Source organism: Myxocyprinus asiaticus, chromosome 16 (assembly GCF_019703515.2).
Source record: "Myxocyprinus asiaticus isolate MX2 ecotype Aquarium Trade chromosome 16, UBuf_Myxa_2, whole genome shotgun sequence".
NCBI classification, from domain to species: Eukaryota; Metazoa; Chordata; class Actinopteri; order Cypriniformes; family Catostomidae; genus Myxocyprinus; species Myxocyprinus asiaticus.
This window is the reverse complement of record NC_059359.1, coordinates 5,831,646-5,846,383: the sequence shown is the minus strand read 5'-3', so window position 1 is coordinate 5,846,383 and position 14,738 is coordinate 5,831,646. Positions and strand designations below refer to the sequence as shown.

The 14,738-nt window shown below is 35.4% G+C and overlaps 1 protein-coding gene across 1 annotated transcript in view; it reads right to left on the bottom strand.

Annotated features, from left to right (window-relative positions):
• Positions 1-14,738, bottom strand: part of csmd3a (CUB and Sushi multiple domains 3a) — a 437,506-nt gene that overhangs the window by 213,819 nt on the left and 208,949 nt on the right. The window contains exons 26-28 of the mRNA XM_051721095.1: positions 8,252-8,378; positions 5,613-5,815; positions 546-737 (exon numbers count right to left, since the gene is read on the bottom strand). Of these exons, the coding sequence (XP_051577055.1) occupies positions 546-737; positions 5,613-5,815; positions 8,252-8,378 (522 nt within the window). The remainder of the gene's footprint in view (positions 1-545; positions 738-5,612; positions 5,816-8,251; positions 8,379-14,738) is intronic.

Genomic DNA, 14,738 nt, shown 5'->3' with positions numbered 1-14,738 from the left:
TTACATTTTTGTATATTTTTATTATAGACTTTTTTTTTTTTTTTTTTTTTAAATTGAAAGTCTGTGTCTGAAACAAGGCTAAAACAGTTAGATAATACACATAAACGGCATTTGAGAAGTACTAAAAAAATAAATGATGAAGCCCTAGTAAAAAGTTTCCAAGTCAGTATTAATGTGACCTTCATATAACAAAAACCTGTAAATATCAGTAAAACTTACAGTGCGTTTTTTTGTTTGTTTTTTTTTTACGCTTTTGCCGACCCCATGTACCCCTACAATAAATGTAGTTTCCAATAAGCATTTATCATAGGGCATTCTTCACCTAAAAGTACCCCAGTTTCACATAACCCCGGAGTTTAAGCTCTGACGGGCACCTGATCAGCTAATTCCATCACACGGGTATTATTACAGGCTTTTTATAAAGGGTGAAAGTCATTTTGGGGAACCATTTAAAACATTTCTTCAGCGCTGACAGGTGTGAAATGAAGTGCTGCTCATATTTCACAGGTCTCGGGTGGCACTGCTGTGAATTGAAAAAATCTCACCGATACAGGTAGGTGGACTGGGCTGCCAGTAGAATCTGTTGTCCACCTGAATGCAGGTTATCCACGGTTCACCTTGCAGGTCGTAGCCCGGATCACATGCAAAGGTCACTGTGTCGCCCGGTTCTTTACCCTCCCCGCTGCGACTGCCGTTCATGGGCGTCCCGGGATCCCGACAGGCGGTCGCCACAGAACCTGTAAAAACGGGAGCCATGAATGACTGCGCTCACTTTTCACTTTTCACCAGGATATCACAGCAGGAGATACCATTTCCAGCTCAGAACTGAGGTTGTGTGGACTCGGTCCTGAACAATGATTCACTAGGTGCTCTCACAACTCTTTCTAAGAAGAATATTATTTAACACAGATGTGGAATAAGTCTTGGAGTAATAGCAGTCTATATATATATATATATATAAGATCCATTTTCCTCATCACGGAAGCCGTAAGGGGTTGGGTGCCCTTTATTTTATATGTACACATCTTCTCCTGTTTATTGGTTTAGTTAGGTAGAAAGATAAGAACTCTGTATTTTTGTTTAATTTACCTTTTGAGAGGCTATTTAGTTGTTAATGGTATAAGTAGTTGGTGTTTTGTTTATTATTTTGGCCTTGCCCAACACTGAAGTCAATTTGCTTCCTTTTGTTAGTGATGTTTATAAATAAATATATATATATATATATATATATATATATATATATATATATATATATATATATATATATATATATATATAAATGGTACTCAGAAATCATTATCTATGTTACACCTCGACCCTAGGGTCACAACAATAAGCATAAGCATTTTTTTTTTTTATACATACTACCGTTCAAAACTTTAGGGTCACTTACTCATTATTTATTTTTAGTTTTATCCACATTTTAGAATATAATTGTAAAGTCATCACAACTATGGAATAATAGAAATGGAAATATGGGAATTATGTTGTGACTAAAAAAAAAAAAAAAAAAATCAAAACTGTGTTATATTTTAGCATCTTCAAAGTGGCCACACTTTGACTAGATTTTGCAGAAATGTACTCTTTGCATTTTCTCAACCAACTTCTTGAGGTGTCACCCTGGGATGCTTTTAAACAGTATTGAAGGCGTTCCCATCTACAGTTGTGCTCAAAAGTTTGCATACCCTGGCAGAAATTGTGAAATTTTGGCACTGATTTTGAAAATATGACTGATCATACAAAAAAAAACTGTCTTTTAATTAAGGATAGTGATCATATGAAGCCATTTATTATCACATAGTTTTTTGGCTCCTTTTTAAATCATAATGATAACAGAAATCACCCAAATGGCCCTGATAAAAAGTTTACATACCCTTGAATGTTTGGCCTTGTTACAGACACACAAGGGTGACACACACAGGTTTAAATGGCAATTAAAGGTTAATTTCCCACACCTGTGGCTTTTAAAATTGCAATTAGTGTCTGTCTCTCTATAAATAGTCAATGAGTTTGTTAGCTCTCACGTGGATGCACTGAGCAGGCTAGATACTGAGCCATGGGGAGCAGAAAAGAACTGTCAAAAGACCTGCTTAACAAGGTAATGGAACTTTATAAAGATTGAAAAGGATAAAGGTTGTTCTCCTTGAAACAACCACACCGTATTTTTCCAGAGCAGCCTGTATTTCTCTTGAGGTTGCCTGTGGGTTTTTCTTTGTATCCCGAACAATTATTCTGGCAGTTGTGGCTGAAATCTTTCTTGGTCTACCTGACCTTGGCTTGGTATCAAGAGATCCCCGAATTTTCCACTTCTTAATAAGTGATTGAACAGTACTGACTGGCATTTTCAAGGCTTTGGATATCTTTTTATATCTTTTTCCATCTTTATAAAGTTCCATTTCCTTGTTATGCAGGTCTTTTGACAGTTCTTTTCTGCTCCCCGTGGCTCAGTATCTAGCCTGCTCAGTGCATCCACGTGAGAGCTAACAAACTCATTGACTATTTATACACAGACACTAATTGCAATTTTAAAAGCTACAGGTGTGGGAAATTAACCTTTAATTGCCATTTAAACCTGTGTTTGTCACCTTGTGTGTCTGTAACAAGGCCAAACATTCAAGGGTATGTAAACTTTTGATCAGGGCAATTTGGGTGATTTCTGTTATCATTATGATTTAAAAAGAAGCCAAACAACTATGTGATAATAAATGGCTTCATATGATCACTATCCTTAAATAAAAGATCAGTCATATTTTCAAAATCAATGCCAAAATTTCACAATTTCTGCCAGGGTATGCAAACTTTTGAGCACAACTCTATATTGGGCACTTAGTGGCTGCTTTTCTTAATTATTCGGTTCAAGTCATCCATTTCAAAAACTTTTTTTTTTTTTTTTTTTTTAAATAACATTTTCGTTTTGTAACTAAATAAATTAATATGTTGGCACAATTATATTTTTGTTTACAAAACTAATTTCAAACATTTAAGATTTTTAAGATCATGAGAAACATTTCAGGCAAGTGACCCCAAACTTTTGAACGGTAGTGTATATTTATATAAGGGTCAATGATGCAACAATCTTTATATATATAGTATTTAGTACTGTGGCTACTCTCTTTAGAAGTGGCCAAGCCAAGCCAAGATTACTCAAAGGGCACACTACAGAATGCTCAGTGAGGTAAAAAAAGAACACTAGATAGACAGCTAAAGATTTGATGGAATCACTGGTACTGGTTAACATCTCTGTTCATGAGTCTACTATACAGAAAACATTAAACCATGTTGTGCATTGCAACATTAAACCATGCTGTGCACACCACAAAGGAATCTGCTTCTTTTCAACAAAAACAATGCTGCATGCCTAAGGTTTGCCAAAGACCACCTTGACACTCCACAACGTTACTGGGAAAATGTTTTGTGTACTGATGAAACTATGGTTGAATTGATTAGGAAGAACATGCAGCACTAAGTATAGCGTAAAAAGGGCACCGCATACCAACATGAAAACATCATTCCCAACGGTGAAGTTTGGTGGAGGGAGCATCATGATTTGGGGCTGCTGTGCTGCTTCGGGATCTGGACCGCTTGCCATCATCGAAGGAAAAATGAATTCCCAAGTTTATCAAGATATCCTACAGGATAATTTTAGGGTGGCTGTGCGCCAGCTGAAGCTCAGTAGAAGTTGGGTGATGCAGCAGGACAATGACCCTAAACACTGAAGTAAATCCACTACAGAATGTCTTCAAAAAAAGAAAATCCACCTTTTGGAGTGGCCCAATCAGAGCCCAGACCTTAACCCAACAGAGATGCTGTGGAATGACTATTCACACCAGACATCCTAAGAATATGGCTGAGCTGAAGCAGTTCTGTAAGGAAGAACGGTCCAAAATTCCTTCTGAACATTGTGCAGGTTGAGGTTATTGCTGCCAAAGGAGGATTGACCAGTTATTAAATCCAAGGGTTCATTTACTTTTTCCACAGCACTGTGAATGTTTAATGGGATGAAGACATGAAATATTAAAATTGCTTGTGTGTTGTTAACTTAAGCACATTGTGTATTTCTATCCACAGTTTTCCTGAGCAACCACTGGGCGGCACCATGATGATTCTACTTGCCTGTTTTGTATTTCTAGTCTCGAGACGCCAAGTAAAAACTGCCAAAATGAGCAATCCAGAGAAGAACAACAACCACTTAAGTGTTACTTGGTGTAAAAATGAATTTCAGAATCAACTTGTGCCATTGTTGGCTGCATAACAACTTGGAATAATTAATGATATCAACGAAACTAACCTCAGACTTTCACTTCATGTCATCTACACACTCAGGTGAGGCACTGTCTATAAAAAAAGGTCATCTCGACTCTGTGAAGTATTTTGTTTAGGTCAAATGGAGTAACCCTAAAAGAAAACTTCTTGATATTCATGACTCAGAAATTCATGATGTTTGTAAAAAATATGTTTTACCTTGAATACTTTTTTGAAATTAATTATGAAGTTGTTTAGAGTCACGTATTTGAGGAGCAAGGAAAGTATTTTAATACTTTTTACTTGACGGCTACACCACTGGACTTTTTAAAAGTCATCAAATACAATTTTTTGAATCTAATGCTATAAATGTTTTTCAAAAGATTATGAAACAAACATGGACACAAACAGTGGCGTGTAGTCATGGGAAGATCGGATCACTGTACTGGCTTTGATCTTTGAATCTTGTTCAGCAAAATAAACGAATCTTTGTTCAAGTCATTTCGTTCATTTGTCACGTGACAGCCATCTAGGCTCTACAGGAAACAGAATTTATTAGATCATCTCCCGGCTCGGTCTTTGTATCCGAGTCTTTCTTTAATTTGTAAAGTGACCGCTACCAGGCTCACCATAGACAAACGATTCGTTCATGAGTGACAATTACTGGTCTTTCATTCATTTTTCTCTTTACAGCTTACTGTTCATTGTGTTGCAGTTGTTTGTATCATGATCAATACATGTCAAAGTGATTATAAATTACATTTTAAAATCATCCAACTGTTTTGATGAATTATTTCCATGTAATTAATGCAGAACGTGTTTACAGGATATGTTCTGCCAAGTGTAAAATTAAAGTTAAATGGTCTTAGATTATTATATTGATTATATTGATTGATAGCTCACACCACGGTCATTAGAAGGACATAAATCATACCACAAGGGTGGTGCATCATGAAGGAAAAATAAATTACAGTTTATTCAAAATCAATTCAATATTCAAATAACTAATATAGAGATTTTCTCATAGCTTTTGTAGTCTATGATATTTTCTGACGAGAATATAGAAGTTGTAAATCCATCATAAACAGTTAAAGACTGGGCTTGAATTTAAGGCATCTTGCTTTATGAATGCAATTTTCCCCATCATACAGATAAAGTTTAAACTATGAATTAACGCTTTTGTTTTTACCAGATTCAATGTTATGGAAAAGAATATTCACAAAGTTATAAACTGCAAAAATAAATAAGCTAAATTTGAGTGCAGAAACACTTTGTGTGACTGTAAGGGCAAACCTTACCGCCAACCGCTAACTGGAGCTGTGTACTATGAAATTGAATATTGTGTTCTGGTTTTAAAAAAAGGTACTCACTTGAAAAGTCAATTGCAAATCCAGACTTGCTGATGTAGAAATCCGTCTCAAACTGGATGGTGACCACGTTAAGAGTGCTGTGAATACCGTCAGGTAACAGTGAACCGCTCACTTCCTTCAGGGCCATCTCGTTCTCGGGATGTCCATCCCACACCTTCAGGATGTCATGAGATGCTTCTGTATCAAACGCCAAGAACTGAAGACTGAAAGACCAAAAAACATGCTATTAAAGGACTTTTATATTTTTTTTCCCTGAGGTCCACTTGAGTCATATGGATTAATTTTATAGAGCATTTCTGTGCTTTTTGGAGCTTCAAAGTTTTGGTCACCATTCACTTGCATTTTATGGACCCACAGAGCTGAGATATTCTTCTAAAAATCTTCGTTTGTGATTAGCAGAAGAAAGGAAGTCATATATATCTGGCATGGCTTGAGTGTGAGTAATTGATGAGAGAATTTTCATTTTTGGGTGAACTATCCCTTTAAGATCAGACTGAAATGATCAGGAAACTTGTTAAATATAAACTTCAGCTATTTGTTTCTTACGTAGGGATTCTTCAGAAGGAACAGTAGCACAAGGTTTGACAGACTTACCCACATTTTACTATAATCATTATCATTAGTTCTTTTATAATAGCATCTATCCTTCTTCCTCCTCATTACTTCACTGTGACTGAATGTGCCAAGTTTCTCAACACTGAATAGACGTTGTTGATCTGTAAATGTGGGCAATGTGTCATAAACGTGCCTAAAAGTTACAGTTTGTTTTTCGAAGAGCATTGAACTTTTATTTGAAAAGATCAGGGACAATTTGATTTGATTCCTCTTGATATGACCCCTTTAAAAACACCAAGATTTGTGTCTACCCAAGAGCTCTCAGCTTATAAAAACTAAACGAATAAACAATAATTTCTAAAGCGGACCTTCAGTTTTTAATGAGCAAGCTGGTCAAATAAGGACTAAAGCAGCACATGATATCATAAACACACTGTAAAAAAAAAACAAACAAACAAAAAAAAAAATGTCAGGTTAACGACCTCAATCAAAATGAATTTCATTTTAAAATTTGAAATTCGATAACTATCTTTTGAAATGTTAGTATTATTTCAGTAATTTTATAAAACAGGATGAAAGGTTTTTGAGTGAGACAAAACAACTAATAGCACAAAACATCACAGAATTCATCAGTTCTATTGCTAACACTTACGGATGCTTGTGCTTTTGTTTTCCAACCAAAATGAGGTCACTTTCTGCAGGATAATTTGATTAGGAAACTGGCTTTTGTTATTTAAAGGGATATTACCACAGTCTAACAGGATGGAAAGTGATCATGTGGACACTGGAACAAAACTATAAATTAATCACCAATTTAAACAATGATCCCCAGAAAACATGTTTTATTTGAAACATTTTGATTGGAGAAGCAAAAAGCAAAGAAACACCTGGAATATTTCTTAATACATTTCCAGTTATTAATGTTAGAGGTTAGTGCATAGCGCCTGTGGACATGGAAAAAACGGTACCATCTGCTCCAAACAAAATAGTGAAAGTGTTTAAAATTCTCCTTTATGTTCAGTTAATTGTGATCGTGTGATAATTGTGATATTGTGATATTTTGGCTTTGCTATCTGCAATACATAATTGACTTTCATTTAAACAAGTCATGTGACAAAACAACATGGTGCTGACCACAGCGGAGTTTGTCTTTGGGAGAAACTCGAACAAAACCACATCTGGTAAGAAACCTAATTAAGTTTTTTTTAATTGAAACCTGTTTGAGTCAAAAAAGTAGAGTCTCTAGTTTCATCCGATATACCATTTTTAAAATGAAAATGATTTAACGAGAAATGCCATGTTGATAAACACAATATAAACTAATGTGTACTCTAGCATAATGAGAATCAATGGGTTCATCCAAGAGCTGAAAAATGTTGCTTTCAGAGGCTTTAAATGGAGTTAGGATGAAAATAAGTTGCATTTGAAACTGTTCTGAAATCAGTGCAGACAGACAGCACACTGGAGGTTAAGTCATTCACTAAATAGGGAGCAAGGGAGCTTTCTATGCAGCTAAGTGCATTCAAATCCTTTCAAAAGTGCATTTTCAGGCTACAGATGATGTCTGAACCAATCAACATATCTGGCAGACATTTATAATGTATCATTTTATTTTAAACATGTTTGGCTGTGATTGGATGATTCTGGCCATTACTTTGAATCCAAGCTAATTATGCTAATTTCTGATGTAATGTCTGTAACATCTCAAAAACATGAATAACCAACACTCCTGGAAACATACTAAACAATATGATAAAACAAAAATCTGACTTTCTATAGCTTGGTATTATTTAAAATTTCACATCTTACTGTAGTCCCACTGTCCACATATGTTTTTATCATCAAATTTTAGGGAAACTATTTGCTGTAGACTTTTTTTTTTTTTCATGCTTATTAAGGGCTACTAGAAATCAAAAGGGGTTACAAATCAAAAAGGAGGGAAATGGAAAATGCACACAGCAGTGAAGCTCGGGTCTCAGGAAGTTAAGACAAATATGATGGAAACACCTAAATGTATTGCATAGTAGGAATGACCCAGCTGCATTTCCATGCAGCGGCTGTTCTCAAGTTTAATATTGAGTCACCTGACAGTGTTGCCAGAGTCCACCTCGATGGTCCATGTGCAACGCAGGTTGTTGTCATAGGGAAACGGGTATCCGGGAGACAATATCCGTCCTGATGATTCACCTTTAAAACTTCCCCCACACTCCGCTATAATACATCAAAAACACAGAGTTATTGCACTGTCAACTCCCACCCACGATGATGATGTATTCACTGCCTGTGTTCTTTTTCTCATTAATGATCAGCTCTGTGGAGACTCAGGATGTGTCTCATCTTGCTCCCTAGCTCCCTATGTCATGAATCATTACATCATGAACACAAACTCAAGCACTAGCAAGGATTCTGATCTACTAAACATTGGGACACAGTGTTATCAATAATGAAAACTAAAATGAAAATAAAATATATATATATTTTCATTAACTGAAATAAAAATAACACAACATACAATAACATATAAATAACATAATAAACTAACACAATTGAAAATACCTGAAACTAAAGTAAAATACATTTCCATGACTTCAAAACTAACTAAAAAAAGTTTTAAATACACAATATATTTTAAATATCAATATATATCTTTAAAAAAATTTACAAGCTGCCATCTTTAAAAAAATTAAAAAATAAGAATAAAAAAGAAAGAAAGAAAAACTAAAACTAAATTAAAACTAACTAAATAAAACAGACATACAAATTTTATTTAAACTGAAATTAAATTTCAAACTTAAATTAAAATTCAAAAATATAACAACACAATTATAACGTTCAGCATTAAAATGCAGCATTATATTGATCAAAAACATAACTGTAAAACATGCCATTGTGCATCTTTGTTGAAGACATTAAAAAGTACAGTGCTATTATAAAAATCATACATGAAAATACAATTAAAAAGGAGTGACTTTTTAATCTGCTAACTTCTAGTCATGTTTATTGTGCGCTTACATCTACTGGTGTACGTAAATGCAGCATCATGCCAAAACAGGCGTATAATTTATAATGTAATATAATATAATTTATAATAATTTATTCCATGAGTAAGCATCCAATTACAGGGCAATATTGAAATAAAGCAAGTAATATTCGACTGGTTATATGATCTTAACATAAAGCAGCATTTTCTGTAAGACTGATATGACAAGAGTCTTTATCTCATGTGCATTTACATCATTTTAAACAAGTTCTTCAAAAACACTATTCTTATATACTATTACTTTGTTTAGAAATGTAGCAATTGGCAAAAAAGATCACCTTTAAAAGATTGCAGGATTATTTAGGTTAACAAATGACTTTGACTTCATACATTTACACTCACTGGTTTGGGAACAAATGTTTCGGTACACTTCCTGGAATCTAGATTCCTGGATTTAACATCGATCCCATGCTGCTCACTAACCATCCCGTTGTGCTAATGCAACAATGTGGTGTAATTATGCATGCATGAGCTTTTAAAGTATGTCCGCGTTGCATGTCATTAATTAATGTTAAAACTCTGTCCACGTTATTTATGAGCTCGGTCTTGCATAAAAAGCAGAGGACTGCTGCATATATCACAAAATAAGGAAGTATTATCATATTCATTATAGTGGCAGTCTTGGACTCCAAATTTGCACTACATCACTCATTAAAGCACTCATCTCTTGACTACATTATGGATAAGTCGAAGTGCTTGAACAGATAATAGTAAGATTAATCAAACAATGATGTCATAAGCTACACACAAAGAAACCCGACTGGCATTACAATGCAAAGATGCCAAACACTTCAATCTGCAGAAAGAGGAAACTGGCCCCTAGCTCTCATTATTTACGTTTAAATGTTAGCATTTGGCAGACACTTTTATCCAAAGCAATGTACAGTGCATTCAAAGTATGTGTGTTCACTGGTAATCAAACCCATGAGATTGGTGTTGCTAGTGCCATACTCTTTCAGTTGAGCTTCAGGAACATATTTGAGTTACAGGTATCTTTTTTGAAAAGTGCAACTTTAGTAATTTTTTGTTTATGTTTTGCTGGTCGACATGACAGTGATCTCGAAATTTATACGAACAACAATCAGAGTAGATGCACTTATAGCTGGTCCTGTTCCACCCGCTCCAAGCGGGATTCGAACCGGTGTCAGCCGGCATGGGAGGCGGGCACGCTAACAAGGAGGCTAAAGGCTACAGCGTCAGTAGCTAGTGCATCTCATGAGGCCAGGGAAGTGAGGTTTACACATACCGCACAGCTATCATGTACCAGCTGGCTCCCGTTACACACTATCACACAAAAGTAAACATTTTCGTTACCCGATGAGTTTGGGTTCAATACAAGTTAAGCTCAATCAACAACATTTGTGGCATGTTGATTACCACAAATTAAATTTTCGACTTGTCCCTCCTTTTCTTAAAAAAAAAAAAAAAAAGGAAAAATCCAGTGACTGTTCCAGTGAGGCACTTACTATGGAAGTGAATGGGGGCCAGTCTGTAAACCTTAAAATACTCACTGTTTCAAAAGTATAGCTAAAATATGTAAACAATGTGCATGTTAACATGATTTTAGTGTGATAAAATCACTTATTAACCTTATCTGTGTAAAGTTATATCCAATTTTACATCTCCGTTGTTATGATGACTTAACACTGTAAATGCAAAAACCACAAAAAAATGTATTTTAATCCTTTTATAAACATATAAGCTTCACATTTCAGCCTTTAAACCCTCCAAAAATTGGCCCCATTCACTTCCATTGTAAGTGCCTCACTGTAACCTCGATTTTTGTTTTTTTAAAGAAAAGGATGGACGAGTCGAAAATGTATTTTTTTTTTATTTTTTATAATGACACAAAAACTACAGATTGAGCTTAAGTTGCATAGAAACCAGAATATTCCTTTAATATTTGAGTATAAAATGTACTGAAATACAACATCCATTTGAGTGAATACCAAAGCCTAAAACATATTCACATATGTATTTGAACGCAAGCATGATTTCACATCGTGTTGCGTCCCAAAATGACAAAATCCAATTTATGATGCAATTCAAGTATGCATGGCATTCTTGAATAAGCAACACCCATATTACAATGTTTTTGGTTAAAAATGCCTTAATTCTGCTACGTTTATGAATCTCATTCATACTGGATTGGTGTTTTCCTCCACCAAAAATAGAGACTTTTGAAAATGCTCTTCAGTACCGCATACTTTGGGAAATGATAATGTAATTTTTTTTTTACAAAATTGAACGTTTTCAACCACTAACGTATTAGTGTGGAATTGTGTTGCACTAGTTGTGATTAAGCAAGCATTAACATAAACTGTCTTCCTCTACAGTCAGTTTTCTTTTTAAAATAAGGATGTTTGTGACACACTTTGTCGACAATTATAGAAAAGCAAATGAAAATCCAATTTAATGGTCCACACTGGTCTCATAGAAACACGTTACTATATTTACATTTTTGCTAAATTATTTTTACGTAGCTTGTTGTACGTAATGTGGCAGTTTCCTGGTGAAATGAACAGTACACAAATCACGAGTAATACGGAAGATTATCGCCCTGTTCCTCACACAATGCTATCTTCTGACATCTAAACACTTTTACAAGTCCAATTCCAAAAAAGTTGGGACAGTATTAAAAATGCTAATAAAAACAAAAAGGAGTGATTTGTAAATTATATTCACCCTTTGCTATATTGAAAGCACTACAACTACACATTATATGATGTTTTTCCTTGAAAATGTCATTGTTTTTTGAAAATCTACAGTAATTTCAAATCAGATGATTGCAACACGCAACAAAAACGTTGGGACAGTCGAGTGTTTACCAATGTGAAACATCACCATTTCTTCTAATAACACTTATTAAGCATTTGGGCACTCAGGACACAAGTTTGTTAAGTTTAGAAAGTGGAATTTTCCCCCAATCCTACATTATATAGGTCTTTAGCTGCACAATTGTACGGGGTCTTCATTGCTGTATGGTATGCTTCATAATGCACCACACATTCTTAATTTGGAGACAGGTCAGGACTACAGACAGGCCAATCTGGCACCCACACTCTCTGCTTACACAGCCATGCACTTGTAATCCGGGCAGTATGTGGTTTGAAGTTGTCCTGTTGGAAAATGCAGGGACGTCCCTGGAAAAGATGGTGCTGGATGGCAGTATATGTTGCTCTAAAATTTTTACATATCTGTCTGCATTCATGGTGTTCTCACAGATCTGCGAGTTGCCCATGCCATGGGCACTGACACACCCCTTGCCCATACAGACACTGGCTTTTGGGCCTGACACTGATAACAGCTTGGATGGTCCTTTTCCTCTTTGGCCCGAATAACACGATGGCTTTGTTTTCCAAAAACTATTTGAAATATGGATTCATCGGACCAAAAAACACAGTTACACTGTTCAACTTTCCATCTAAGATGAGACCGAGCCCAGAGAAGTCGGCAGCGCTTCTGGACAATGTTGATGTATGGCTTCTGCTTTGCATAGTAAAGTCTTAACTTGCATCTGTGGATGCAGCAGTGAATGGTGTTGTCTAACAAAGGTTTACTAAAGTAATCCCAAGCCCATGTTCATGATATCCATAACAGATTAATACCGTTTTTTAAGACAGTGATGTCTGAGGGATCAGAGATCACACGCTTTCAGAAATGGTTTTCGTCTTGCCCTTTACGCACTAAGATTTGACCAGATTCCTTGAATCTTTTAACTATGTTGTGCACTGTAGAGGGTGAAATGCCTAAAATCCTTCCTATTTGTCTTTGGGGTACATTGTTCTCAAAGTGCTGGATTATTTGCTGAAGCGTCTGTTGGCAAATTGACAAGTCTTGAACGATCCTTGCTCTTGAAGGACTAGGCTGTTTTTGGAGGCTCTCTATATACTATGACACGATTGCCTCACCTGTTTAACATCTCCTGTTTCACATCACCTTATTTTAACTCATCAGGTTGTTATTAGTCTTAAATTGCCACCGTCTCAACTTTTTTGGAGCGTGTTGCAATCATCTGATTTGAAATTACTGTACATTTTCAAAAAACAATGAAATTCACATGGTAAAACATCATATAATGTGTAGTTGTAGTGCTTTCAATATAGCAAAGGGTGAATATAATTTACATATCACTCATTTTTGTTTTATTAGCATTTTTCATACTGTCCCAACCTTTTCGGAATTGGGGTTGTACTATAGTCCATGACTTCTAAGGTGATACACTTTAATGTTTGCATTACATAACCAACTACATTTACAAACTTGCTTGAATGTGATCAAATTGTGCAGTAGATCAACTGATAGAGCCTTGCATTTGTGATGCAAAGAACCAGGTACGTGTCCTGAAGAGCACACGAGTTGACACATGAGCCGAAAGTGTCATAGAAAGTTTTAACAAAATGATATGCAATTGCGTTTTTCATCTTACATTTGCTTTTTCTGATAGATATTGTTAGGTTTAGGTTTAGGGTAGGGACGTAGGTTAACATTTGTTAATTTAAAACTTCAAAAAGCATTAATCGGAACTACCCTAGCATCATGGTTGTGACTTTTGCATGGGCTATCACCACTCATCACTATTATTATTTTTACACACAAAACATTGAGGTCTCCAGACTCCCCTAAAACAAAGTAAGTCATTCTCAACAGAACCATTCAAACTGAAAAGAACCATCATAAATGACTGACACAAAGTTGCTTATTTGATAAGTTACCTAGAAATTGTATGGAATCTTAAATATTTATTATTCATTTTATGTAATAAAATGTTAAAAATGAAATCTTGTTAACTATCAGGTTTAATTTGGATTTTGAATCAGACTTTTGAACCGTTTTAGGCCAAGTCAACAATAATACGTTTTAGTTTGAAAATGCATGTTTTTCTCTAAGTTTTGGCCATCTGTCCACACTGAGACAGAATTTCTGACAGCAAAAATGGAGCATTTCGAAAATGCTCTCCCAAATGGATAAATTTCAAAATGCTGTATCCCCGTTGTAGTGTGGACAAGGAAAACGGAGATATCTGAAAACAATGACGTATTTGTTGTCATGTGACACAGTCATGTGATCCATTCAACCCAAACAATCAATATGCCGGCCCATGTTGTTAAAGATAAATAGTACTTTGTAAAACCTTCACATTGCATTCCTTCAAAGGTGACAGGAAGTTTACTTGGAATTGCTATCCGGCGATGGAACACGAGGCCAGTTGTGTTTCACAATGTAAATGGAACGGCGATTTTTCGCATGTGCCGTAAGGGGATTTAAGAGTCTTCATACATATGTTTTAGTGTGGATGAGCAACTTTTGGAAAATGCTTGAAAACGGCAGTGTGGACGGAGCGCAATTTGAAAACGAAAACGGCGCTTTGAAATGTATCCAGATTAATTAGGACGAACATTAGTTTAAGAGTCACCATCATTGTGGTTTAAGTAGCGTGTATGCTGGGTTGGAAATCTCAAACACTGATTGCATGTTTTCTTATTTACATAAAGTGTTCTTCTAAAAGCAAAATTCAACAAATAAAATAC